General features: G+C 46.9%; 1 protein-coding gene across 1 annotated transcript in view; it reads right to left on the bottom strand.

The window, feature by feature from the left end:
- LOC115193446 (protein eyes shut homolog) overlaps positions 1–27,517 on the bottom strand; it is a 226,058-nt gene that overhangs the window by 37,372 nt on the left and 161,169 nt on the right. The window contains exons 25-26 of the mRNA XM_029752135.1: positions 6,892–6,988; positions 5,478–5,585 (exon numbers count right to left, since the gene is read on the bottom strand). Coding sequence (XP_029607995.1) covers positions 5,478–5,585; positions 6,892–6,988 — 205 coding nt within the window. The remainder of the gene's footprint in view (positions 1–5,477; positions 5,586–6,891; positions 6,989–27,517) is intronic.

Here is a 27,517-nt window from a genome sequence, read left to right on the forward strand (position 1 = left end):
AAGCTGAATAGTTAAGGCAGTATTAAAAAGAAGAAGAACATTTAGAGGTGGAAGGACAATTATTATACTAATGTATTTAACTATATTCCCAGGAACACAACACCCATAGGATGACCAAACACAACACCCATAGGATGACCAATCACAACACCCATAGGATGACCAATCACAACACCCATAGGATGACCAATCACAACACCCATAGGATGACCAAACACAACACCCATAGGATGACCAATCACAACACCCATAGGATGACCAATCACAACACCCATAGGATGACCAATCACAACACCCATAGGATGACCAAACACAACACCCATTGGATGACCAAACACAACACCCATTGGATGACCAAACACAACACCCATAGGATGACCAATCACAACACCCATAGGATGACCAAACACAACACCCATAGGAGGACCAATCACAACACCCATAGGATGACCAATCACAACACCCATAGGATGACCAATCACAACACCCATAGGATGACCAAACACAACACCCATAGGATGACCAAACACAACACCCATAGGATGACCAATCACAACACCCATAGGATGACCAATCACAACACCCATAGAATGACCAAACACAACACCCATTGGATGACCAAACACAACACCCATTGGATGACCAAACACAACACCCATAGGATGACCAATCACAACACCCATAGGATGACCAAACACAACACCCATAGGATGACCAAACACAACACCCATAGGATGACCAATCACAACACCCATAGGATGACCAATCACAACACCCATAGGATGACCAAACACAACACCCATTGGATGACCAAACACAACACCCATAGGATGACCAATCACAACACCCATAGGATGACCAATCACAACACCCATAGGATGACCAAACACAACACCCATTGGATGACCAAACACAACACCCATAGGATGACCAAACACAACACCCATAGGATGACCAAACACAACACCCATAGGATGACCAAACACAACACCCATAGGATGACCAAACACAACACCCATTGGATGACCAAACACAACACCCATAGGATGACCAAACACAACACCCATAGGATGACCAAACACTTACCCAAAATGGCTAGAGAAGATTTTGTTATGTAGCACTCAAGTAAAGAGTGTGTATAATTGATATAAGTGATGTAGTATCCTAAGTCATTCTGTATTAAGTGCCCTCCTGTCCATTTGAAATGTTACGGTTGTTTTCATATTGGCATTATTGATAGTCGAGAGCACTGCCAATTCCTTTGATGTTTTCTCCATCTACCCTCCTATGATTTTATGCCTGTTTTCTCCATCTATCCTATGACTTGATGCCTGTTTTCTCCATCTATCCTCCTATGACTTAATGCCTGTTTTCTCCACCTATCCTCCTATGACTTGATGCCTGTTTTCTCCACCTATCCTCCTATGACTTGATGCCTGTTTTCTCCATCTATCCTCCTACGACTTGATGCCTGTTTTCTCCATCTATCCTCCTATGATTTTATGCCTGTTTTCTCCACCTATCCTCCTATGACTTGATGCCTGTTTTCTCCATCTATCCTCCTATGACTTTATGCCTGTTTTCTCCATCTATCCTCCTATGACTTGATGCCTGTTTTCTCCATCTACCCTCCTACGACTTTATGCCTGTTTTCTCCATCTATCCTCCTATGACTTTATGCCTGTTTTCTCCATCTATCCTCCTATGACTTTATGCCTGTTTTCTCCATCTACCCTCCTATGACTTTATGCCTGTTTTCTCCATCTACCCTCCTACGACGTTATGCCTGTTTTCTCCATCTACCCTCCTACGACTTTATGCCTGTTTTCTCCATCTATCCTCCTATGACTTTATGCCTGTTTTCTCCATCTACCCTCCTATGACTTGATACCTGTTTTCTCCATCTATCCTCCTATGACTTTAGGCCCTAACAGGGAACAGCCTGTCATTAAATGACAGCAGCTTTACAGGAAGCCCTTACTTCTGCACTTAGAATACATTATAAACCCTCCATCATCAGCTCCTTAAAGCAACCACAACAACAACAGTACTGTGAGATGCTGGATCTCACTGCTAATAGTGGACAACACTACATCTCACCGCTATAGAGGACAACACTACAGCTCACTGCTATAGGGGACAACACTACAGCTCACCGCTATAGGGGACACCACTACAGCTCACTGCTATAGTGGACAACACTACAGCTCACTGCTATAGGGGACACCACTACAGCTCACTGCTATAGGGGACACCACTACAGCTCACTGCTATAGGGGACACCACTACAGCTCACTGCTATAGGGGACACAACTACAGCTCACTGCTATAGGGGACACCACTACAGCTCACCGCTATAGGGGACACCACTACAGCTCACCGCTATAGGGGACACCACTACAGCTCACTGCTATAGGTGACACCACTACAGCTCACTGCTATAGGGGACACCACTACAGCTCACTGCTATAGGGGACAACACTACAGCTCACCGCTATAGGGGACACCACTACAGCTCACTGCTATAGGGGACAACACTACAGCTCACTGCTATAGGGGACAACACTACAGCTCACTGCTATAGGGGACAACACTACAGCTCACTGCTATAGGGGACAACACTACAGCTCACTGCTATAGGGGACAACACTACAGCTCACTGCTATAGGGGACAACACTACAGCTCACTGCTATAGGGGACAACACTTCAGCTCACTGCTATAGGGGACAGCACTACAGCTCACTGCTATAGGGGACAGCACTACAGCTCACTGCTATAGGGGACAGCACTACAGCTCACTGCTATAGGGGACAGCACTACAGCTCACTGCTATAGGGGACAGCACTACAGCTCACTGCTATAGGGGACAGCACTACAGCTCACTGCTATAGGGGACACCACTACAGCTCACTGCTATAGGGGACACCACTACAGCTCACTGCTATAGGGGACAACACTACAGCTCACTGCTATAGTGGACAACACTACAGCTCACTGCTATAGGGGACAACACTACAGCTCACTGCTATAGGGGACACCACTACAGCTCACTGCTATAGTGGACAACACTACAGCTCACTGCTATAGGGGACAACACTACAGCTCCCTGCTATAGGGGACACCACTACAGCTCCCTGCTATAGGGGACAACACTACAGCTCACTGCTATAGGGGACACCACTACAGCTCCCTGCTATAGTGGACAACACTACAGCTCACTGCTATAGGGGACAACACTACAGCTCACTGCTATAGGGGACAACACTACAGCTCACTGCTATAGGGGACAACACTACAGCTCACTGCTATAGGGGACAACACTACATCTCACTGCTATAGGGGACACCACTACAGCTCACTGCTATAGGGGACAACACTACAGCTCACTGCTATAGGGGACAACACTACAGCTCACTGCTATAGGGGACAACACTACAGCTCACTGCTATAGGGGACAACACTACAGCTCACTGCTATAGGGGACAACACTACAGCTCACTGCTATAGGGGACAACACTACAGCTCACTGCTATAGGGGACACCACTACAGCTCACTGCTATAGGGGACACCACTACAGCTCCCTGCTATAGGGGACAACACTACAGCTCACTGCTATAGGGGACAACACTACAGCTCACTGCTATAGGGGATAACACTACAGCTCACTGCTATAGGGGACAACACTACATCTCACTGCTATAGGGGACACCACTACAGCTCACTGCTATAGGGGACACACTACAGCTCACTGCTATAGGGGACAACACTACAGCTCACTGCTATAGGGGACAACACTACAGCTCACTGCTATAGGGGACAACACTACAGCTCACTGCTATAGGGGACAACACTACAGCTCACTGCTATAGGGGACAACACTACAGCTCACTGCTATAGGAGACAACACTACAGCTCACTGCTATAGGGGACACCACTACAGCTCACTGCTATAGGGGACAACACTACAGCTCACTGCTATAGGGGACAACACTACAGCTCACTGCTATAGGGGACAACACTACAGCTCACTGCTATAGGGGACAACACTACAGCTCACTGCTCTGGGGGACACCACTACAGCTCACTGCTATAGGGGACAACACTACAGCTCACTGCTATAGGGGACAACACTACAGCTCACTGCTCTGGGGGACACCACTACAGCTCACTGCTATAGGGAACAACACTACATCTCTTAATGTACCCTACACAGACAGATCTCCATGTACAGTAGGTGGATGGTTTGAGCAGCAGAGTAAATAGAGGAACAGCTTGTCTGGACTCTACTGACTATAAAGGGAGTAGGGTGCCATGTGGGAGGCATCCAGGGTCTGCTTTCATCAGAGAGTCGTTACAGAGGGGTGGACACACCTTAACTGAACTCCCAGAACTGCCCAGTCAGGGGATCGCTATGAGCAGTGCATGCTGGGTCGCCATGGGAGCAGGTATCATGACAGGAGACAAACTGGAGACAAACCATTTAGGACTTAAATTGGCCCTGGGACTTCTCTGCCCATCTGTCGGACTACAGCCTCCTACTACAAGCCCCAGGACTCCCATTAAAGACAGTGGAGGGAGAGAGAGAGAGAGAGGGAGAGGGTGAAGAGAGAGAGAGGGAGAGAGAGCAAGAGGGGGTGAAGAGAGAGAGCAGAAGAGAGAGAGAAAGAGGAAGGAAGAGGGGTGGAGAGAGAGAGGGAGAAAGAGCAAGAGGGGGTGAAGAGAGAGAGAGGAAAGAGAGAGGTGGAGAGAGAGGGAGAAAGAGAAGGAGAAAGAGGAAGAGAGAAGGTTGGAGAGAGAGAGAAAGATAGAGAGAGAAGGCGAGAGGGGGGCTGAATAGAGAGAGAGAGAGAGAGAGCGAGAGAGAAGAAGAAGACTACCCCGTGGAGGAAAGGAAACCCAATCTAGAGTCATGATGTGTTCCTGCTGAATGCACTCTGCTGTCTTTAGTATGGCAGCTTAAATATGTCAAGGATGAAGAAAGGCCTGTTATATAAGACTGCTGCTGCATCCCAAATGATGCATTACACAGTGCACTTCACCCTGTAATGGTCAAAAGTAGTGTACTATGTAGGGAATAGGGTGCCATTTGGGACACATCCGGAGCGCTTCGAAGAATAACCCTGCTAGGTTTAACATAGCTACCTCATGGGGCTCATTTTAAACTTGTTTTTGTTCCTTGCGCTAACGGTTCAAAAACAAATACTTCAGAGAGATAGGATACGTTCCAAATGTAACCTTATTCCCTATATAGTGCACTACTTTTGACCAGGGCCCATAGGGCTTATAGTGCACTATACAGGGATATACAGGGCATAGGGTGCCATTTGGGATACAGATATATACAAATGAGATAGAGACGGTGTTAGCCAGCTAGCTAAGGCTTCAAAGATTCATTGAGTGATAGCTTAAATGACCAGGTATAGGTAACGGGGTAAATATTAAAGTGAATATTGTCCTGGTACTGTAGGTACCAACCTGTTAACCTGGTCTTGGCAAATGCCTCCATTTTGGCAGGGTCTGGAGGAACACTCGTTGATGTCTTCCTCACAGTGATGGCCAGAAAACCCAGGCTCACAGTCACAGCTGAAAACAAAGGCAATCATTAATATTGATCTCCTCTCTTGCATACAAAATAGAAAATCCATTTGTTTACTCGTAGTGGCACGTGTGAGGGAAAAAAAAGGATGAAATAACAGATCAATGAAGAGGACTTTATCTGATATTAATTACACATCGGATCAAGATTAATCGGGACCTTTTAGTTTGTGACTGTTTAACTAAACGTTAAACTAAGCTGTAAAGAAGGATTCATATAAACAGCCCTGTTAAAAGGAGAGACGGTTCCTCATTGAACTGACCTCATTTCCACTCCAAAGGGCGTGTTATGAAGCCGCATTATTTTTGCATAGTGTTTATGGAAATATGGCATGAGCCTTTGTTCATTTAACAGTTCATTTAACCATATCACAGGGTCATGCTTAGCATGGTGTAACAGCATCACACTATTCACACACATCTGAACTGAGGCCATAATAACAATATATTGCTGTGGTAAATACATTATATGTGCTTATAATGTACAGAGCACATAATGTAGTATATATATTATATTATAAACTGAGTGGTTCGAGCCCTAAATGCTGACTGGTTGACAGCCGTGATATATCAGACCGTATTCCACGGGTATGACAAAACACTTATTTGTACTGCTCTAATTACGTTGGTAAGCAGTTTAAAATAGCAACAAGGCACCTCAGGGGTTTGTGATATATGGCCAATATACCATGGCTAAGGGCCGCGTTGAGGCACTCCGCGTTGCGTCGTGCTTAAAGAACAGCCCTTAGCCGTGGTATATTGGCCATATACCACACCCCCTTATGCCTTATTGCTTAAATGTACAGAGACCGTACTATCAATATATTTATAATATGTTCGGAGGCGGTAAATATAATACGGTTGTGATAAGTATGTGATAGTATTCATTCTACTCCCGGAGTCATCATAAGGGAACCACCATCTTAAGACTGGAGCTCACTATCTACTTGTCTCAATTTCACCATATTCAATAATTGTCACCTTGGAATTAATTGCACTCATTAGCATTAGCGCAATTACTGCTAAATGGGAGCAGGTATTGTGGGTAATTGATCAAATCATCAATCATCTGGTATGAGTTTATAATCCATTATTCATATAACCTGACAGCAATTTTCATCTTTGTTTGTTTGAGTGAGTATCTCTGGGTTGAAAAATGAATGGAAGTGTACCAAATGCCACCCTGTTGCCTATATAGCGCACTACATTTGGTCGGATCCTATAGGGTTCGGGAACAGAGGGCCATTTGGTATGCAGACTGTATATAAGGTGCCCCTCGCGGTTCCCCTTTTACCTGTAGCTGTTGACCCGGTCAAGACAGTGGCCCTGGTTCTGGCATGGGCCTGAGATACACTCGTCGGTGTCAATTTCACAGCGCGTACCCTGGAATCCTGAAAGATAGATGAGCTGGTCATGGATCAGTAAGCCTCACTACATCCTGAGAGGCCAGCTTGCGAGGCAGCGAACGTCAAGCTCCATGATAACAAAGGCCCTGGTGAATGGAAGGAGTGGAAGTAGAATGTCCATTTTAATGGAACTAGTAGCCCCTGTAGCATCTCTCATCTGCCAGCCCCTCAGTCCTCTCGGTTTCCTCTCTCAGAGGACTAGGCACGTCTAATAATACTGCAGCGGCACAGACAGATTGGAGGTGGGGAGAGTTAGGGAGGATCGAGGGTGGTGGGGAGAGTCAGGGGTGGTGGGGAGAGTCAGGGGTGGTGGGGAGAGTTAGGGAGGGTCGAGGGTGGTGGGGAGAGTCGGGGGTGGTGGGGAGAGTTAGGGAGAGTCAGGGGTGGTGGGGAGAGTCAGGGAGAGTCGGGGGTGGTGAGGAGAGTTAGTGAGGGTTGGGGGTGGTGGGGAGAGTTAGGGAGGGTCGAGGGTGGTGGGGAGAGTCATGGAGAGACAGGGGTGGTGGGGAGAGTTAGGGAGAGACAGGGGTGGTGGGGAGAGTTAGGGAGAGACAGTGGTGGTGGGGAGAGTCGGGGTGGTGGGAGAGTTAGGGAGAGTCGGGGTGGTGGGGAGAGTTAGGGAGAGTCGGGGTGGTGGGGAGAGTTAGGGAGGGTCGGGGGTGGTGAGGAGAGTCGGGGGTGGTGGGGAGAGTTAGGGAGAGTCGGGGTGGTGGGGAGAGTTAGGGAGGGCCGGGGGTGGTGGGGAGAGTTAGGGAGAGACAGGGGTGGTGGGGAGAGTCGGGGGTGGTGGGGGGAGTTAGGGAGGGTCGGGGGTGGTGGGAAGAGTTAGGGAGAGTTAGGGGTGGTGGGGGGAGTTAGGGAGAGTCGGGGGTGGTGGGGTGAGTTAGGGAGAGTCGGGGGTGGTGGGGTGAGTTAGGGAGAGTTGGGGGTGGTGGGGAGAGCTAGGGAGAGTTGGGGAGAGTCAGGGTGGAAGAGAAGGAGGAGAAGAGAGGCTGAGCTCTAGAGCTCCTTTGGCCCTTGTTCATTAAGGGGATGAGGGAGGGATAGGATGGTGTTCATTAAGGGGATGAGGGAGGGATAGGATGGTGTTCATTAGGGGGGTGAGGGAGGGATAGGATGGTGTTCATTAGGGGGGTGAGGGAGGGATAGGATGGTGTTCATTAGGAGGATGGGGGAGGGATAGGATGGTGTTCATTAGGGGGGTGAGGGAGGGATAGGATGGTGTTCATTAGGAGGATGAGGGAGGGATAGGATGGTGTTCATTAGGGGGTGAGGGGTGAGGGAGGGATAGGATGGTGTTCATTAGGTGTGAGGGGTGAGGGAGGGATAGGATGGTGTTCATTAGGAGGATGAGGGACAGATAGGATGGTGTTCATTAGAGGGGTGAGGGAGGGATAGGATGGTGTTCATTAGGAGGATGAGGGACAGATAGGATGGTGTTCATTAGAGGGTGAGGGAGGGCTAGGATGGTGTTCATTAGGAATATGAGGGAGTGATAGGATGGTGTTCATTAGGGGGGTGAGGGAGGGATAGGATGGTGTTCATTAGGAGGATGGGGGAGGGATAGGATGGTGTTTATTAGGGGGGTGAGGGAGGGATAGGATGGTGTTCATTAGGGGGGTGAGGGAGGGATAGGATGGTGTTCATTAGGGGGGTGAGTGAGGGATAGGATGGTGTTCATTAAGGGGGTGTGGGAGGGATAGAATGGTGTTCATTAGGAGGATGAGGGAGGGATAGGATGGTGTTCATTAGGGCGGTGAGGGAGGGATAGGATGGTGTTCATTAGGAGGATGAGGGAGGGATAGGATGGTGTTCATTAGGGGTGAGGGGTGAGGGAGGGATAGGATGGTGTTCATTAGGAGAATGAGGGACAGATAGGATGGTGTTCATTAGGGGGGTGAGGGAGGGATAGGATGGTGTTCATTAGGGAGGTGAGGGAGGGATAGGATGGTGTTCATTAGGGGGGCGAGGGAGGGATAGGATGGTGTTCATTAGGGGGCGAGGGAGGGATAGGATGGTGTTCATTAGGGGGGTGAGGGAGGGATAAGATGGTGTTCATTAGGGGGGTGAGGGAAGGAGAGGATGGTGTTTATTAGGGGGTGAGGGAGGAATAGGATGGTGTTCATTAGGGGGGCGAGGGAGGGATAGGATGGTGTTCATTAGGGGGGTGAGGGAGGGAGAGGATGGTGTTCATTAGGGGGGTGAGGGAGGGATAGGATGGTGTTCATTAGGGGGGTGAGGGAGGGATAGGATGGTGTTCATTAGGGGGCGAGGGAGGGATAGGATGGTGTTCATTAGGGGGCGAGGGAGGGATAGGATGGTGTTCATTAGGGGGGTGAGGGAGGGATAGGATGGTGTTCATTAAGGGGCGAGGGAGGGATAGGATGGATAAGAAGGTCAGCATGGATGCTTTGTGGCACTTTTGAAGGCAAGCAGGAAGGCAGCCTGGGATAGAGGCTCTTTCTCTCTCTCTCCTCTTCCTGCCTGCCTGTCAGAGGTATTCATTTGGTACTTTAACTGCTGATGTGTTGGTGCTGCTGCTTTGCTCCATAGAGCATACTATTTCCTCGCTCTGCTCCTAAGGAAAAATACCAGTCCTATAGGAAATAATCTAACCAATGTTGATCATCAATGGCCATTTTGAAAGGATGCAACCATGTAAATTGAGTTATGCTAACAACATCCCTACTTTGTGAATGTGAGGGTTTCATACATAAATTAACTGTAATTGAAATCAAAATGAATGAGAATTCTGATTGACACTATATGTTGGAATTTGTACAGAGAAACAGAGATCAAATGTCATACTTTGGTTAGCACCCCACCCCTTCTCTCTCTGCATCCTAGGCCTAATCCGAACTACAAGAAAAACAACAATACAGTCTACATTGTACCATGAGTTCAAACAAAGCTAATGTAGGTCCCGTGTGGCTCAGTTGGTAGAGCATGGTGTTTGCAACGCCAGGGATGTGGGTTCGATTCCCACGGGGGACCAGTACGGAGAAAAAAATGTATGAAATGTATGCATTCACTACTGTAAGTTGCTCTGGATAAGAGCGTCTGCTAAATGACTAAAATGTAAAAAATGTAAAAAGGAAAGACCAAATCCTTAAGTAGTAAATCTGAGTTCCTGAATGCCTATATATTAAGTCCCTCTGAGATGAATGACCACAGCCATTGGGGCTAATTAGCTTGAGGTTATATCCTTTTATGTTGACCACATAAATCAGGATTATTTAATAAATAATAGGTAATAATAAAGTGCATGGTGGTTCTTCTTTCTCTATGCATTTATCTACCCAATTAAAACCCCTTTGTTGGCGTTATGGATAAATGAGGCTCTAGGACTACAAAATCTAGTTTACCTGGCTGGTAGACCAGCAGTACAGATCATGTTGACCCAGTATGCCCAGTCATTTGCTCGATATTAAAGTATTAATGGTGGTGTTCGGATCAGGCCAAAAAATCCAGACATTCACACCTGCGATAAATTCCATTATGGAACTAAATGGGAGTCTTGTAGCCAGGTGCTAATGGAATTCTACAGTAGATCTGATTGGTTGCATGTTGTATTGTTTATTTCCCTGGTTTATATAATGAACTTAGAGGGGAGCGGTCTATAGTGTTGTGTAGATCAAATGAATCGATTCATCTACATTCTCATTTCAAATGAGGACTATAGTATCTAATGTATACATCCTTTGTAGATCAGTAGTATCAAAGTGAAACCTCTGTGATGAACAGAAAAACAATTACCGGGAGAAATACAACCAGTCAAATTCAGGCCCTCAGAAACCTAGACTTCAGTCATATTTTGATTGAAACATCCATCAAATCTACTCGTGACTCTTCAGTACTATTACAATTAGTCCTGCGGGTTTATTATATCCATGACCCCTCATCTCTACCGAGACTACGCCACACGACATGAGCAGTGATCACATCGCTCCAGATGGGGATGATAGAATGAGTGTGTGTAGTGTGTATGTGTGTTCGCTCCAGATGCGGATGATGGAATGAGTGTGTATAGTGTGTATGTGTGTTCGCTCCAGATGCGGATGATGGAATGAGTGTGTGTAGTGTGTATGTGTGTTCGCTCCAGATGCGGATGATGGAATGAGTGTCTGAGCACTGAGAACGAACACTTTGTGCCTTGGGAGTCCCACGTCTACCGTCTCCCTGGGCTCTCTGACAGAGGAAAGAGCCACCAGTAACATATGTGTCCCAAATGGCACCCTATTCCCTATATATAGTGCACTAATATGGGATCTGGTCAAAAGTAGTGCACAAAATAGGAAATAGGGTACCATTTGGGACAAACCCAGTGCTTGGCTTGGTGTCAGTAGAAGCTGGTAGCAGTCAGTGCTTGGCTTGATGCCAGTAGCAGCAGGTAGCAGCCAGTAGCAGCCAGTGCTTGGTGCGGTGCCAGTAGCAGCCACTGCTTGGCTTGGTGCCAGTAGCCGCCAGTAGCAGCCAGTAGCAGCCACTGCTTGGCTTGGTGCCAGTAGCAGCCAGGAGCAGCCAGTGCTTGGCTTGGTGGCAGTAGCAGCCAGGAGCAGCCAGTAGCCGCCAGTAGCCGCCAGTAGCCGCCAGTAGCAGCCAGTAGCAGCCACTGCTTGGCTTGGTGCCAGTAGCAGCCAGGAGCAGCCAGTAGCAGCCAGTGCTTAGCTTGATGCCAGTAGCAGCCAGTAGCAGCCAGTGCTTGGCTTGGTGCCAGTAGCAGCCAGTAGCCGCCAGTAGCCGCCAGTGCTTGGCTTGGTGCCAGTAGCAGCCAGTAGCAGCCAGTAGCCGCCAGTAGCCGCCAGTAGCAGCCACTGCTTGGCTTGGTGCCAGTAGCAGCCAGGAGCAGCCAGTAGCCGCCAGTGCTTAGCTTGATGCCAGTAGCAGCCAGTAGCAGCCAGTGCTTGGCTTGGTGCCAGTAGCAGCCAGTAGTCGCTAGTAGCCGCCAGTGCTTGGCTTGGTGCCTGTAGCAGCCAGGAGCAGCCAGTAGCAGCCAGTAGCCGCCAGTAGAAGCCAGTAGCCGCCAGTAGCAGCCAGTAGCCGCCAGTAGCAGCCAGTGCTTGGCTTGGCTTGGTGGCAGTAGCAGCCAGTAGCAGCCAGTGCTTGGCGCCTGTAGCAGCCTGTAGCAGCCAGTGCTTGGCTTGGTGCCAGTAGCAGCCAGGAGCAGCCAGTAGCCGCCAGTAGCCGCCAGTGCTTGGCTTGGTGCCAGTAGCCGCCAGTAGCAGCCAGTGCTTGGCTTGGTGCCAGTAGCAGCCAGTAGCAGCCAGTGCTTGGCTTGGTGCCAGTAGCAGTCAGGAGCAGCCAGTAGCAGCCAGTGCTTGGCTTGGTGCCAGTAGCAGCCAGTAGCAGTCAGTGCTTGGCTTGGTGGCAGTAGCAGCCAGTAGCAGCAAGTGCTTGGCTTGGTGCCAGTAGCAGCCAATAGCAGCCAGTAGCAGCCAGTGCTTGGCTTGGTGCCAGTAGCAGCCAATAGCAGCCAGTAGCAGCCAGTGCTTGGCTTGGTGCCAGTAGCAGCCAGTAGCAGCCAGTAGCAGCCAGTGCTTGGCTTGGTGCCAGTAGCCGCCAGTAGCAGCCAGTGCTTGGCTTGGTGCCAGTTGCAGCCAGTAGCAGCCAGTAGCAGCCAGTAGCCGCCAGTAGCCGCTAGTAGCAGCCAGTGCTTGGCTTGGTGGCAGTAGCAGCCAGATACATACATTGTGTTGACATTCCATATTGTACGGGAGGTGCCTTAGCCTTTGGTTTGAGTGACAGCTCTGCCTGAGAAAGCTCTGTCGTCCCATAATTCCCCGGGAGAGATTGTGTGTTCTCTCCAGTTCCCATGGTTCTCCTTGCTACTGTCACATCCTAAGGTGCACAGAGCCTTGACAGCGATGACACACAGGGTACATTACCACACTGCTCATAACTAGCGTAACCTCCTATTTTACCCTACCACCCCTGACTCTGCCTAACTCTCCCCACCACCCCCGATTCTGCCTAACTCTCCCCACCACCCTCGATTCTGCCTAACTCTCCCCACCACCCTCGACTCTGCCTAACTCTCCCCACCACCCTCGACTCTCCCTGAAATGTACTATGTCATCGATGTACAACCTATTTACTATAAAAATAAGATATATCTGTTACAGTATACGTGTAAAACACTACCCCGAGGCCAAGTCCCCTCAAATTGGACGGTCCACTGCTTTCCCCCCTCTAATCAGGGACTGATTTAGACCTGGGACACCAAGTGGGTGATTCCCCTCTAATCAGGGACTGATTTAGACCTGGGACACCAGGTGGGTGCAATTCATTATCAGGTAGAACAGAAAACTAGCAGGCTCTGGACCCCTGGCCGACACAATGGTTACACAAAACATCCAGAGTACCCCGTCAGGAGCAATCTAACCAGGTAGACTAATCACCATGTATGGAGGGTCATCATCAATCTAACCAGGTAGACTAATCACCATGTATGGAGGGTCATCATCAATCTAACCAGGTAGACTAATCACCATGTATGGAGGGTCATCAATCTAACCAGGTAGACTAATCACCATGTATGGAGGGACGTCATCAATCAGCCCAACTACTGGTAATGCTCCAACACTGCCCATCACACACACACCTACAGACACGCACACGCACACACACACATCAGCATGGATAAAATAACAGTTACTGGAAAAGAGACATCCGGGATGAAACACAGGAAAAGAGACATAACACTACTGCATTATGGCTGTTCTATGTACAAGACCTAAATGATAACACTACTGTATTATGGCTGTAGTACGTACAACAGACCTAAATGATAACACTACTGCATTATGGCTGTAGTACGTACAAGACCTAAATGATAACACTACTGCATTATGGCTGTTCTATGTACAAGACCTAAATGATAACACTACTGTATTATGGCTGTAATAAGTAAAAGACCTAAATGATAACACTACTGTATTATGGCTGTTCTATGTACAAGACCTACCGTGCCCACAACCCCACGCACAAATATCACTCCCCCAAGACATGCTAACATCTCACCCTTACAATAACAGGGGAGGTTAGCATACCCCTAAGACATGCTAACATCCCACCCTTACAATAACAGGGGAGGTTAGCATACCCCTAAGACATGCTAACATCCCACCCTTACAACAACAGGGGAGGTTAACATACCCCTAAGACATGCTAACATCTCACCCTTACAATAACAGGGGAGGTTAACATACCCCTAAGACATGCTAACATCTCACCCTTACAATAACAGGGGAGGTTAGCAAACCCCCAAGACATGCTAACATCTCACCCTTACAATAACAGGGGAGGTTAACACACCCCTAAGACATGCTAACATCCCACCCTTACAATAACAGGGGAGGTTAGCATACCCCTAAGACATGCTAACATCCCACCCTTACAACAACAGGGGAGGTTAACATACCCCTAAGACATGCTAACATCTCACCCTTACAATAACAGGGGAGGTTAACATACCCCTAAGACATGCTAACATCTCACCCTTACAATAACAGGGGAGGTTAGCAAACCCCCAAGACATGCTAACATCTCACCCTTACAATAACAGGGGAGGTTAACACACCCCTAAGACATGCTAACATCCCACCCTTACAATAACAGGGGAGGTTAGCATACCCCTAAGACATGCTAACATCCCACCCTTACAACAACAGGGGAGGTTAACATACCCCTAAGACATGCTAACATCTCACCCTTACAATAACAGGGGAGGTTAACATACCCCTAAGACATGCTAACATCTCACCCTTACAATAACAGGGGAGGTTAGCAAACCCCCAAGACATGCTAACATCTCACCCTTACAATAACAGGGGAGGTTAGCATTTTGGGAGGTATGATACTTGTGCATCTGTAACTTCTCACTCATCATTATTCATGATTCATTCAGGACTACCTGTAATCATGGTAGCATCCACATTAATGTAGAAGTGTTTAGAAACATACCCTTAAAAGTGACTCCAAAATGGCACAATACATTATTTACCATTAATGTATATATTGGGCACAAAATAATCTGAAACACAACCAAAAGAAACAGATAACGCATCCAGACATATTTTTCCCGAGCATGAAACGGCACAGGGGATGTTCAGTGTGCTGCGTGGCTATATTGACGAAAAACAGATTCCATGGGATTGAATGGTGTGCTTTTGCACAAATGGGACTCCATCGATGGCGGGACGGCAGGCAGGCCTCTGCACTCTAGCTATGAATGTGTCTCCCTCTGCCATATGGAGGCATGGTATGATACACCCACTGAGCTAGAATGGATACACCTAGAGCAACAAAAGAGCTGAGCACAGAACTCTGAGATATACTGCAGCAGATAACTTCCAATGTAAACTACATCAAACCACAACTGCGCAGACGCCTGTTCGCAAAACTATGCGGAGAGCATGACAATGTTCTATTTCACACCGAGGCTCGGTGGTTATCGAGGGAGATTGTTGGAAAGATTTTTCACATTGACAGAGGAACTTTTGTTATTCACAATGGATGTAAAGAAAAAACAGACTTGGTTGACTTTCTGTGTAATGAAAAGAAAATGTGTCTCCTTGCCTATGTAACATTGGGAAACTGAACGAACTGAACGCAAGGATGCAGGGGAAATACAAAAACATTCTACAGATGAGTGAACGAGTCAGTGGATTCAAAGAAAATAATTCTTATTGGAGAGAGAATCTTTCAAAAGTGAACCGTGCCCCCTTCGCTCGGCTGTTCCTAACAGAAAACAGCATCAGTAAGTGTCCCACACGAGTGATGACTGCTCACCTCCAACGCTTGGAAGAGCACTTTGGGACCTACTTCCCAATCCGTTTGACTGTGATCCTGGCTCAGTTGACATGCCGGTAAGTGAAATCGAACAGCTATCGCGCTGTCATGTGACTGAATGCATTCCCGGGTAACTACAGAGGAGTTTTGGTTCCTGACTCAAAGGGAACACCCTGTCGTCTCCCTCTGAGCATTAATGCCGCGTTGAAAATAACTGGGAACTCGGAAATCTCTGACTTTCAAGACAACTGGGAACCCGAAAAAACGCGCTCCGACTGGGAAAAATCATTTTGAACGGTCATCCAACTCGGAATCTAGGTACTCTTTCTAGAGGTCAGAATTTCCAACCTGAAGATTACCGACATCATAATTTGACTTCGTATTTTTCAGAGTTCCCAGTTATGTTGAAAGCACCATAAAGCTCATGGTACCCTTCGCCAGCTCATATCTGTGTAAAGCTGGATTCAGTGCTCTCGTCTGCATTAAAACCAAATATCCATCCAGGTTGGATGTGACAGCAGAGATGAGGCGCGCACTGTCGACCACGCCCCCTGACTCAAGGTCCGACGTGACATGCATCAAGCACACCCACCTGATTAATGGTGGTGAGATAAGATACATTATTTCAGACTCCTTTGCAATTGACTGTCATAGCCCTACATATAAAAGTATGTGATGGTGAGTTGAGAAGACAATCAGAAATACTGTTGGAATGTTTTTCAGTTGACTGCCATAGTCCCAATTAAAAAAATAAACATTGGTTGTTAATTACATCATTCATTTCACATGGTTGGGGTTGCGAGAATTTTCTGATATCAAAATGGGGTCGTGGGACAAAAAAGCTTGGGAAAGCCCTGTTGTAGTACATTCAGTAAAATACAGTGTGAGTCACACAGGACTGGTGTATACAATAAATAGTACAGAGACACTTCCATTATAGGTCTCTGGTTCTATGAATACAGACGTTCAAACAAAACCCATTCAATACAAGAGGTGGAGAAAGATGCATTGAAGAAACTGAGTCAAAGGCTTTGGCTGATGCTTTATAAGGCTCTCAGACTCATCTCAGCAGAGTGCAGCCAAGTCTACACACTACTATGTGTCCCAAATAGCACCCTATTCTCTATATAGTTCACTATTCTTGACTAGGGCCCATAGAGTTCTGGTCAAAAGTAGTGCACTATGTAGGGGATCATGTGCCCTTTAGGATGCATGCAGCCTATCTCTCAACTCAGGAGAGTGCAGTCAGGTCTACATTACATTTGCCTGAACAATTTAGCAGTCTGAAAAGCCAGATGATATTGTCAAGGCGAAGCCTTTCAATAGAGCTTTGATTTCAGCTGAACCAGGTGCATTGTGGAGGCACACGTCTGATGGAATGGACAGCATGGGAAGACAAGTCAATGGAGAGATACATGGTCAGTTGACAAAAAGGATTAAAGGCAGAAAGCTTCAGACTTTTACTTCTGAGATCACATTTACTTTAGTATACTACTCAATCGGTTCCGGAGTGTGAAAAATAGGGCTGAGAAAATGGAGAAAGTGCTTTTAGGGGTAAAGATTACGGGGTCTGAGTCGAGAGAGAGAAGGACAGATACAAAATAGCTCTCGGGGAAGATGGACGTTTTTGAACTGATATAATGCTAATTTGTTGGACCCAAAACATTTATTACAACAGGAGTTGGGATACTGACTGAAACTTGGATTCTTTCCTTAAGACACTTTGATCTAAGTCACATATTGATATCAGGTGCATCCCAAATTACACCTTATTCCCTATGTAGTGCACTACTATGGGCCCTGGTCCATAGGCCACTATGGAGGGAATAGGGTGTCATTTGGGACGCACATTCCCATATCTGAAAGCTAGCCTTAAGATGCTACACAGCTATTCTATGGTCCAGTTATTTTCCCAGACACTCCATTCATCACACAAGATGGAGACAATTTGCTCTCTGACAATGTAGAGCGAGGTAATGACGATGCGGGTGCTTGATGCACAGAGACAGGGATAGAGACGGGTGGTCGATTGTTACGATCATGTCAGTGCATGAATTTAGGAGAATCAAGAATATTTAGTCTCTAATTCCTTTCTTGATAAGAAGATTGTGGTACTGTTGGATTTCAGTGCAGCCTTTAATAGACACAAACGAGTCACCCCACAGTGTTTGTCATTAGAACCTGATGAAGACAGCTTGTCTGTCGAAACGTTGGACATTAGGTTCTACATTTTTTGCATCTGAGCTCCTAGAGTGTACGGCTCTCCTTTAATTTAAAGTGTTCTACTCCACTAGCCAGCACCTCGCCTAAATAGGTGTGCGTTTCTTTCGCCTCTAGATGGCAATTAAGTCTAGCAGCCCAACTGATTGGCAAACATACTGCAAATTAAGAAATCATGTGACTAAACTAAATAAAAAGAAACTACACTATGAAACAAAGATAAATTATATAAAGAATGATAGTAAAAAAGCTTTGGGGCACCTTAAATTACATTTTTGGGAAAAAAGCCAACTCGGCTCCTTCATTCATTGAATCAAATGGCTCATTCATCACAAAGCCCACTGATATTGCAAACTACTTTAATGACTTTTTCATTGGCAATATAAGCAAACTTAGGGATGACATGCCAGCAACAAACGCTGACAATACACATCCAAGTATATCGGACCAAATTATGAAAGACAAAAATTGTACTTTTGAATTCCGTAAAGTCAGTGTGGAAGAGGTGAACAAATTATTGTTGTCTATAAACAATGACAAGCCACCGGGGTCTGACAATCTGGATGGAAAATTACTGATGATAATAGCAGATGATATTGCCACTCCTATTTGCCACATCTTAAATGTAAGCCTAATAGAGAGCGTGTGCCCTCAGGCCTGGAGGGAAGCTAAAGTCATTCCGCTACCCAAGAATACTAAAGCCCCATTTACTGGCTCAAATAGCCGACCAATCAGCCTGTTACCAACCCTTAGTAAACTTCTGGAAAAAATGGTGTGACCAGATACAATGCTATTTCACAGTAAACAAATTGACAACAGAATTTCAGCATGCTTATAGGGAAGGACACTCAACAAGCACAGCACTTACACAAATGACTGATGATTGGCTAAGAGAAATTGATGATAAAATTATTGTGGGGGCTGTCTTGCAGTGCAGCTTTTGACATTATCGATCATATCGGTTGTTGGAAAAACTGATGTGTTATGGCTTTACACCCCCTGCTATAATGTGGATAAAGGGTTACTTGTCTAACAAAACACAGAGGGTGTTCTTTAATGGAAGCATCTGAAATATAATCCAGCTAGAATCAGGAATTCCCCAGAGTAGCTGTTTAGGCCCCTTGCTTTTTTCAATATTTACTAACGACATGACACTGACTATGTGTCTATGTATGCGGATGACTCAACACTATACACGTCAGCTACTACAGCGACTGAAATGACTGCAACACTCAACAAAGAGCCGCAGTTAGTTTCAGAGTTGGTGGCAAGGAATAAGTTAGCCCTAAATATTTCTAAAGCTAAAAGCATTGTATTTGGAACTAAACCCTAAACCTTGACTAAATCTTGTAATAAATAATATGGAATTTGAGCAAGTTGAGATGACTAAACTGCTTGGAGTAACCCTAGATTGTAAACTGTCATGGTCAAAAATATTGATGCAGTTGTAGCTAAAATGGGGAGAAGTTTGTCTATAATAAAGCGATGCTCTGCCTTCTTAACAACACTATCAACAAGGCAGGTCCTACAGGCCCTAGTTATGTCGCACCTTGACATCTGTTCAGTCGTGTGGTCAGGTGCTACAAAAAAATGACTTAGGAAAATTGCAATTGGCTCAGAACAGCGAAGCAAGCCTGGCCCTTGGATGTACAGAGGGCTAATATTAATAATATGCATGTCAATCTCTCCTGGATGAAAGTGGAGGAGAGATTGACTTCATCACTACTTGTATTTATGAGAGGTATTGACATGTTGAATGCACCGAGCTGTCTGTCTAAACTACTGGCACACAGCTCGGACAGCCATACATACCCCAAAAGACATGCCACAAGAGGTCTCTTCACAGTTACCCAAGTCCAGAACAGACTATGGGAGGCACACAGTACTACATAGAGCCATGACTACATGGAACTCTATTCCACATCAAGTAACTCATGCCAGCAGTAAAATTACAATTAAAATAACAGATAAAAAAAGACCTTATGGAACAGCGGGGACTGTGAAGCAACACATACATTGGCACAGACACATGCATACACATACACACGATAACATACGCACTATACATACACATGGATTTAGTACTGGAGATATGTGGTAGCACATATGTGGTAGGGGCCTGAGGGCATACAGTGTGTTGTGAAATCTGTGAATGTATTGCAATGTTTTTAAAATTGTATATTAATTTTACTTGACCCCAGGAAGAGTAGCTGCTTCTTTGGAAGCAGCTAATAGGGATCCATAATAAATACAATACAACCCGATACGCATCAGCAACCACAGCTAGTGAAATCACTGCAACCCTAAACAAAGAGTTGCAGTCAGTTATAGAATGGGTGGCCAGTAATAAACTAGTCCTGAACAGCTCTAAAACTAAGAGCATTGTATTTGGTACAAATCATTCTCTAAGTTCTAGATCTCAGCTGAATCTGGTAATGAATGGTGTGGCTGTTGAACAAGCTGAGGAGACTAAATTACTTGGTGATACCTTAGATTATAAACTGTCATGGTCAAAACTGTCACGTCCTGACCAGTAAAAGGGGTTATATGTCATTGTAGTTTGGTCAGGGCGTGGCAGGGGGTGTTTGTTTTGTGTTTCGGTGTTTTTGGTTTAGGTTCTATGTTTTCTATTTCTATGTTGGGGTTTTGGTAGGACCTCTAATTAGAGGCAGCTGGTTGTTGTTGCCTCTAATTGGAGGCCATATTTAGTTGGGGTTTGTTTCGCTTGTGTTTTGTGGGTGGTTGTTTTCCTGTATAGCCTGTGTTGCCTTACGGAACTGTTTCGTTGTTTTGTTTATTTTGTTTAAGTGTTCACATTACTTCAAATAAAGATGAGCACTTTACCCGCTGCGCCTTGGTCCAATCCTTACGACGCCCATGACAGAACCACCCACCAAACAAGGACCAAGCAGCGGGGATTGGAGCACCGAGGAGAAGGATGGACGTGGGAGGCAGAACAACGTTTCTGGGAGAGGAAATTAAGGGAGCTACATGAGGCCGAGAGGCATCCCCCCAAAATAATTTTTTTTGGGGGGGGGGCACACGGGGAGTTGGGCAGAGTCCCGATGGAGACCTGAGCCAACTCCCCGTGCTTATTATGGGGAGCGACGGATCAAGCAAGCACCTTGTTATGCGGAGATACGCACTGTGTCGCCCATACGCACGCACAGTCCGGTGCGGTCAATAAGGGCTCCGCAGCGTTGCCGGGCGAGAGTTGGCCGGCAACCAGGGAGAAGTGCGCCGGCGCAGCGCATCTGGCCACCAGTGCATCTCCTCGGTCCAGTTTACCCTGTTCCTGCTCCCCGCACTAGCCCTGAGGTGCGTGTTACTAGTCTGGCGCCTCCAAAGCCAGCCCCACGCACCAGGCCTCTACGTCCTGTTCCTGCTCCCCGCACTAGCCCTGAGGTGCGTGTTACTAGTCTGGCACCTCCAAAGCCAGCCCCACGCACCAGGCCTCTACGTCCTGTTCCTGCTCCCAGCACTAGCCCTGAGGTGCGTGTTACTAGTCTGGCACCTCCAAAGCCAGCCCCACACACCAGGCCTCTACGTCCTGTTCCTGCTCCCCGCACTAGCCCTGAGGTGCGTGTTACTAGTCTGGCGCCTCCAAAGCCAGCCCCACGCATCAGGCCTCTAGTGCGCCTGCCCAGTCCAGTATGTCCTGTTCATGCTCCCCACACTCACCCTCCAGTGCGCCTCCATAACCCGGTACAGCCAGTGCCTGCTGTGAGCACTCAGCCTCCAGCGACGCTCCTCAGCCCTGAGCCTCCAGCGACGCTCCTCAGCCCTGAGCCTCCAGCGACGCTCCTCAGCCCTGAGCCTCCAGCGACGCTCCTCAGCCCTGAGCCTCCAGCGACGCTCCTCAGCCCTGAGCCTCCAGCGACGCTCCTCAGCCCGGAGTCTCCAGCGACGCTCCTCAGCCCGGAGTCTCCAGCGACGCTCCTCAGCCCGGAGTCTCCAGCGACGCTCCTCAGCCCGGAGTCTCCAGCGACACGCTCCTCAGCCCGGAGTCTCCAGCGACGCTCCTCAGCCCGGAGCCTCCAGCGACGCTCCTCAGCCCGGAGCCTCCAGCGACGCTCCTCAGCCAGGAGGCTCCAGCGACACTCCCCAGCCTAGAGTCTTCTGAACGAGAGCTACGCCCAGAGCCAGAGCCACCTCCGTGGTGGGAGGATTGGGAGGGGGGGGGGGTGTAGCACAGGGACCGTTGTTGACGGTGGCCACCCTCCCTTTAAGTTTGGGATTGTTTTGTGGGGTTTTTGTTTTTGAGGTGCATTCGGGGTCTGCACCTTTGGGGGGGATACTGTCACGTCCTGACCAGTAAAAGGGGTTATTTGTCATTGTAGTTTGGTCAGGGCGTGGCAGGGGGTGTTTGTTTTGTGTGTTTCGGTGTTTTTGGTTTAGGTTCTGTGTTTTCTATTTCTATGTTTAAATCTAGTTTTCTATTTCTATGTTCGGGTTTTGGTAGGACCTCCAATTAGAGGAAGCTGGTTGTCGTTGCCTCTAATTGGAGGCCATATTTAGTTTGGGTTTGTTTCACTTGTGTTTGTGGGTGGTTGTTTTCCTGTATAGCCTGTGTTGCCTTACGGAACTGTTTTGTTTATTTTGTTTAATTGTTCACGTTACTTCAAATAAAGAAGATGAGCACTTTACCCGCTGCGCCTTGGTCCAATCCTTACGACGCACATGACAAAAACATATTGATTCAATGGTTGTAAAGATGGGGAGAGGTATGTGCATAATAAAGAGATGCTCTGCTTTTTTGACATCACACTCCACAAAGTCCTGCAGGCTCTAGTTTGATCTTATCTTGATTATTATCCAGTGATGTGGTCAAGTGCTGCAAAGAAAGACCTAGTTAAGCTGCAGCTGGCCCAGAACAGAGATGCACGTCTTGCTCTTCATTGTAATCAAAGGGCTAATATTAATACAATGCATGCATGTCTCTCTTGGCTAAGAGTTGAGTCGAGACTGACTGCATCACTTCTTGTTTTTATAAGAAACATTAATGTGTTGGAAATTCCAAATTGTTTGCATAGTCAACTTATACACAGCACTGACACACACACTTACCCCATCAGACATCCCACTAGGGGTCTTTTCACAGTCCCCAGGTCCAGAACGAATTCAAGGAAACGTACAGTATTTTACAGTCATGAATGCATGGAACTCTTTCATCTTATATAGCACAAGTGAACAACAAAACTGGTTTCAAAACGGCACAACGCCTCTCCCTGTAACGGCCGTCGTCAAAATGAGACCAAGGTGCAGCGGAGGATGTGTTCACCTTGAAAGATTTTAATGGACCGAATGAGCACTTACAAAATAAACCAAAAACGACCAGCAACAGTTCTGTCAGGTTACAAAACTAAACAGAAAACATTCACCCACAAACCCCAAAGGAAAAACAGGCTGCCTATGTATGACTCTCAATCAGCAACAACGATCTACAGCTGTTCCTGATTGAGAGCCATACATGGCCGAAACAAAGTAATACACCAACATAGAAAAAGGAACATAGAACGCCCACCCTAGTCACACCCTGGCCTAACCAAAAATAGAGAACCAAAACCCTCTCTATGGCCAGGGCGTGACACTCCCCCATGTGACCTACTTGTTGTGTGTACGTACTAACTAGGGCTGTTGCGGTTATGATATTTTATCAGCCGGTTATTGTCATGAACAAGACTGCCGGTTTCATGGTAACTGACCGTTAATTAACATAAACACGTGTAGCATCTCCGGACCTCCACACATACAATCCGCTGGGTGCTGACCTTTCTATTTTTTAGCCCTTTTTCTCCCCAATTTTGTGGTATCCAATTGGTAGTTACAGTCTTGTCTCATCGCTGCAAGTCCCGTACAGACTCGGGAGAGGCGAAGGTCGAGAGCCGTGCGTCCTCTGAAACACAATCCAACCAAGTCGCACTGCCTCTTGACACAATGCCCACTTAACCCGGAAACCAGCTGTACCAATGTGTCGGAGGAAACACTGTACACCTTTCGACAGTGTCAGCGTGCACTGTGCCTTAGACAACCTTAGATTGTCTTAGAAATCAAAACAAATATGGCCGCATGATGTGACTATAGGCTATTGATGATTTGAGAAAGTTACAAAAAACTTGTGCTCTGTTCCTTGCCTCAGGCTACACATGCTGTTCTCTCATCAAGTGATCATATTTTCATCCATCAAACTATTCTCAATATAATCTGGTTTTTACTAATATGCTACATTTCTTTCAATTTACAATGGTCCATTATCAAATGGGCAGGAACAGTGGCAGGGGGAAAATACATGTCATCCGTATGCACTGGAATAGCGAATGGAGGCCGCTTTCCAGCAGTTAGTTTTTTCAACGATGCTTGGTAGGCTACTCCGGTTTTATAGCGGAGCATGTGCTTAATATGAGCAGCTGAGAAATACATATAGTAGCAGCTGGGATCCTCCTCTTTTAGTAGCAACCATCAAAACTCTGCTTTCACACTTATAAGCCCAGAAATGTCTGGGTTTTATAACAACACTTATTTCACCCCACGCATCAACCACTGTTTGAGGAGCATGCAGGCTCTCGCTATACAATGGGCTCTCCAACCCTGTTCCTGCTGCTACCCAGTACTCTGTATACCATGGGCTCTCCAACCCTGTTCCTGCTTCTACCCAGTGCTCTGTACACCATGGGCTCTCCAACCCTGTTCCTTCTGCTACCCAGTGCTCTGTATACCATGGGCTCTCCAACCCTGTTCCTGCTGCTACCCAGTGCTCTGTATACCATGGGCTCTCCAACCCTGTTCCTGCTTCTACCCAGTGCTCTGTACACCATGGGCTCTCCAACCCTGTTCCTTCTGCTACCCAGTGCTCTGTATACCATGGGCCCTCCAACCCTGTTCCTGCTGCTACCCAGTGCTCTGTATACCATGGGCTCTTCAACCCTGTTCCTGCTGCTACCCAGTGCTCTGTATACCATGGACACCATGGGCTCTCCAACCCTGTCTGGGATATCTGAGGGATATTCCTACACAGCTCCATGTTGATGACTGGTCTGGGATACCTGAGGGATATTCCTACACAGCTCCATGTTGATGACTGGTCTGGGATACCTGAGGGATATTCCTACACAGCTCCATGTTGATGACTGGTCTGGGATACCTGAGAGATATTCCTACACAGCTCCATGTTGCAGAGTGCAAATGCATAGCGATGCGGAGAGACCAACGGATGACACTTCTGAATTATTTCACTCTATCTTGCCAGATAATCTGATTCCTTTAGTTTGGTTCGCCTCTTTCCCTGGCTGCAATTCAAGTCCATCAATATAATGGTTCTCTCCTCAAACAGCTCCCTGTGGCACTGAGAGGAGCTAACAGAGACATCAGAGACCTGGTGGTGAAACAAACAGGTGGAAAATGGCCCCTCATTCCCTTTATAGTGGACTACTTTTGACCAGAGCCTTACGGGTTTTTCCACTGCTATGTCTGTAAGCATATCTACTGGTTTGGAACTATCTTAGCAATGCCTTGAATATGTTTCTTCTTATAGACATTATTTCAATTCCCAGGAGAGACCCTTGAAGAAGAAAACCCTTCCCGCTACCATGGTTACACGGAGAACAAACAGGTAGTCAAGGGCTCCATGAGTGGCCATGATCATCACCATGTGCCTACCAGGTCCAGAGGTGACACCATGGCACTGGGGGGCTGAATGGGCTCTATTTGTCTCCACTCAACCTGCTCTGCTGAACCTACACTCTTAGATAAAGTGCTGTTCTGGCTCCTCCATGTTCAGTAACTGTTCATGGTTCTAGGTAGAATCCTAGAACCCCTAAAAAAAAGAAAGAAATATCCACAAAAGTTTTGAAGATTTTTCCCTAAGAGATTTGACGTTTTTCCCTAAGAGAAGAGAGAAAAGGAGAGGAAGGAAGGGGAGAGGAGAGGTTCTGAAGAATGATTTTTCCCAGATTGCCATCTGTTTTACTATGCTACTCTAACACCACTTCATCCGTCCCTTAGCTTCTCTTCTCCTCTTCCACCTCCTCCTCCTCTTCTTCCTTCTCTGTTGAGGAAACTATGGCAACACCAATATCTTAACCCCCGGCTGTTAAAATGAAGCACAGGTCTTTTAAGTGAGAACATGTTATTCCATTCCTGTCTTCTTACTCTGCTTTTAAAATACTTATATCTTGTACAAACAATCTTGTTCCTGTAATGCAGTGTGAGGTGTGTGTGTATGTTTTTTTGTGCATGTGTGTGAGTTTTGGTGAGTGCGTGTAGAGGTTCTTGTACCAGATAGCAATCGTACATCGTGTGACTAATATTACATAAACAGTTTACACAAGACTTCTTTCTGCCTGTGATGCCATCTCTGATGACACACACACACACAGATCTACACACACACACACATAATCCTACCTCTGTGATCTGTGATACTGTACGTGGTGCCATTGCTCCTTTGCACTCCAGTATCTCTACTTGCACATTCATCTTCTGCACATCTATCATTCCAGTGCTTAATTGATAAATTGTAAAGATATCGCCACTATAGCCTATTTACTGCCTTACCTCCCTTATCTTACCTCATTTGCACACACTGCATATATACTTTTTTTCTTTCTATTGTGTTATTGACTGTATGTTTGTTTATTCCATGTGTAACCGTGTTGTTGTTTGTGTCACACTGCGTTGCTTTATCTTGGCCAGGTCGCAGTTGTAAATGAGAACATGTTCTCAACTAGCCTACCTGGTTAAATAAAGGTGAAATACATAAAATCATCTCCAGTCATATCATCCTTTCTCTGCGATACTGTCCGTGGTGCCATCTCCGGACATATCATCCTATCTCTGTGATATTGTACGTGGTGCCATCTCCGGTCATATCATCCCATCTCTGTGATACTGTACGGGGTGCCATCTCCGGTCATATCATCCTATCTCGGTGATACTGTACGTGGTGCCATCTCCGGTCATATCATCACATCTCTGTGATACTGTCCGTGGTGCCATCTCCGGTCATATCATCCTATCTCGGTGATACTGTCCGTGGTGCCATCTCCGGACATATCATCCTATCTCTGTGATACTGTACGTGGTGCCATCTCCAGTCATATCATCCCATCTCTGTGATATTGTCCGTGGTGCCATCTCCGGACATATCATCCCATCTCTGTGATACTGTACGTGGTGCCATCTCCGGTCATATCATCACATCTCTGTGATACTGTCCGTGGTGCCATCTCCGGTCATATCATCCTATCTCTGTGATATTGTACGTGGTGCCATCTCCGGTCATATCATCCTATCTCTGTGATACTGTCCGTGGTGCCATCTCCGGACATATCATCCCATCTCTGTGATACTGTACGGGGTGCCATCTCCAGTCATATCATCCTATCTCTGTGATATTGTCCGTGGTGCCATCTCCGGACATATCATCCCATCTCTGTGATACTGTCCGTGGTGCCATCTCCGGTCATATCATCCTACCTCTGTGCCTCTGACGTGGGCCCTTCAGGT

This window comes from Salmo trutta, chromosome 5, assembly GCF_901001165.1.
Source record: "Salmo trutta chromosome 5, fSalTru1.1, whole genome shotgun sequence".
NCBI lineage: Eukaryota > Metazoa > Chordata > Actinopteri > Salmoniformes > Salmonidae > Salmo > Salmo trutta.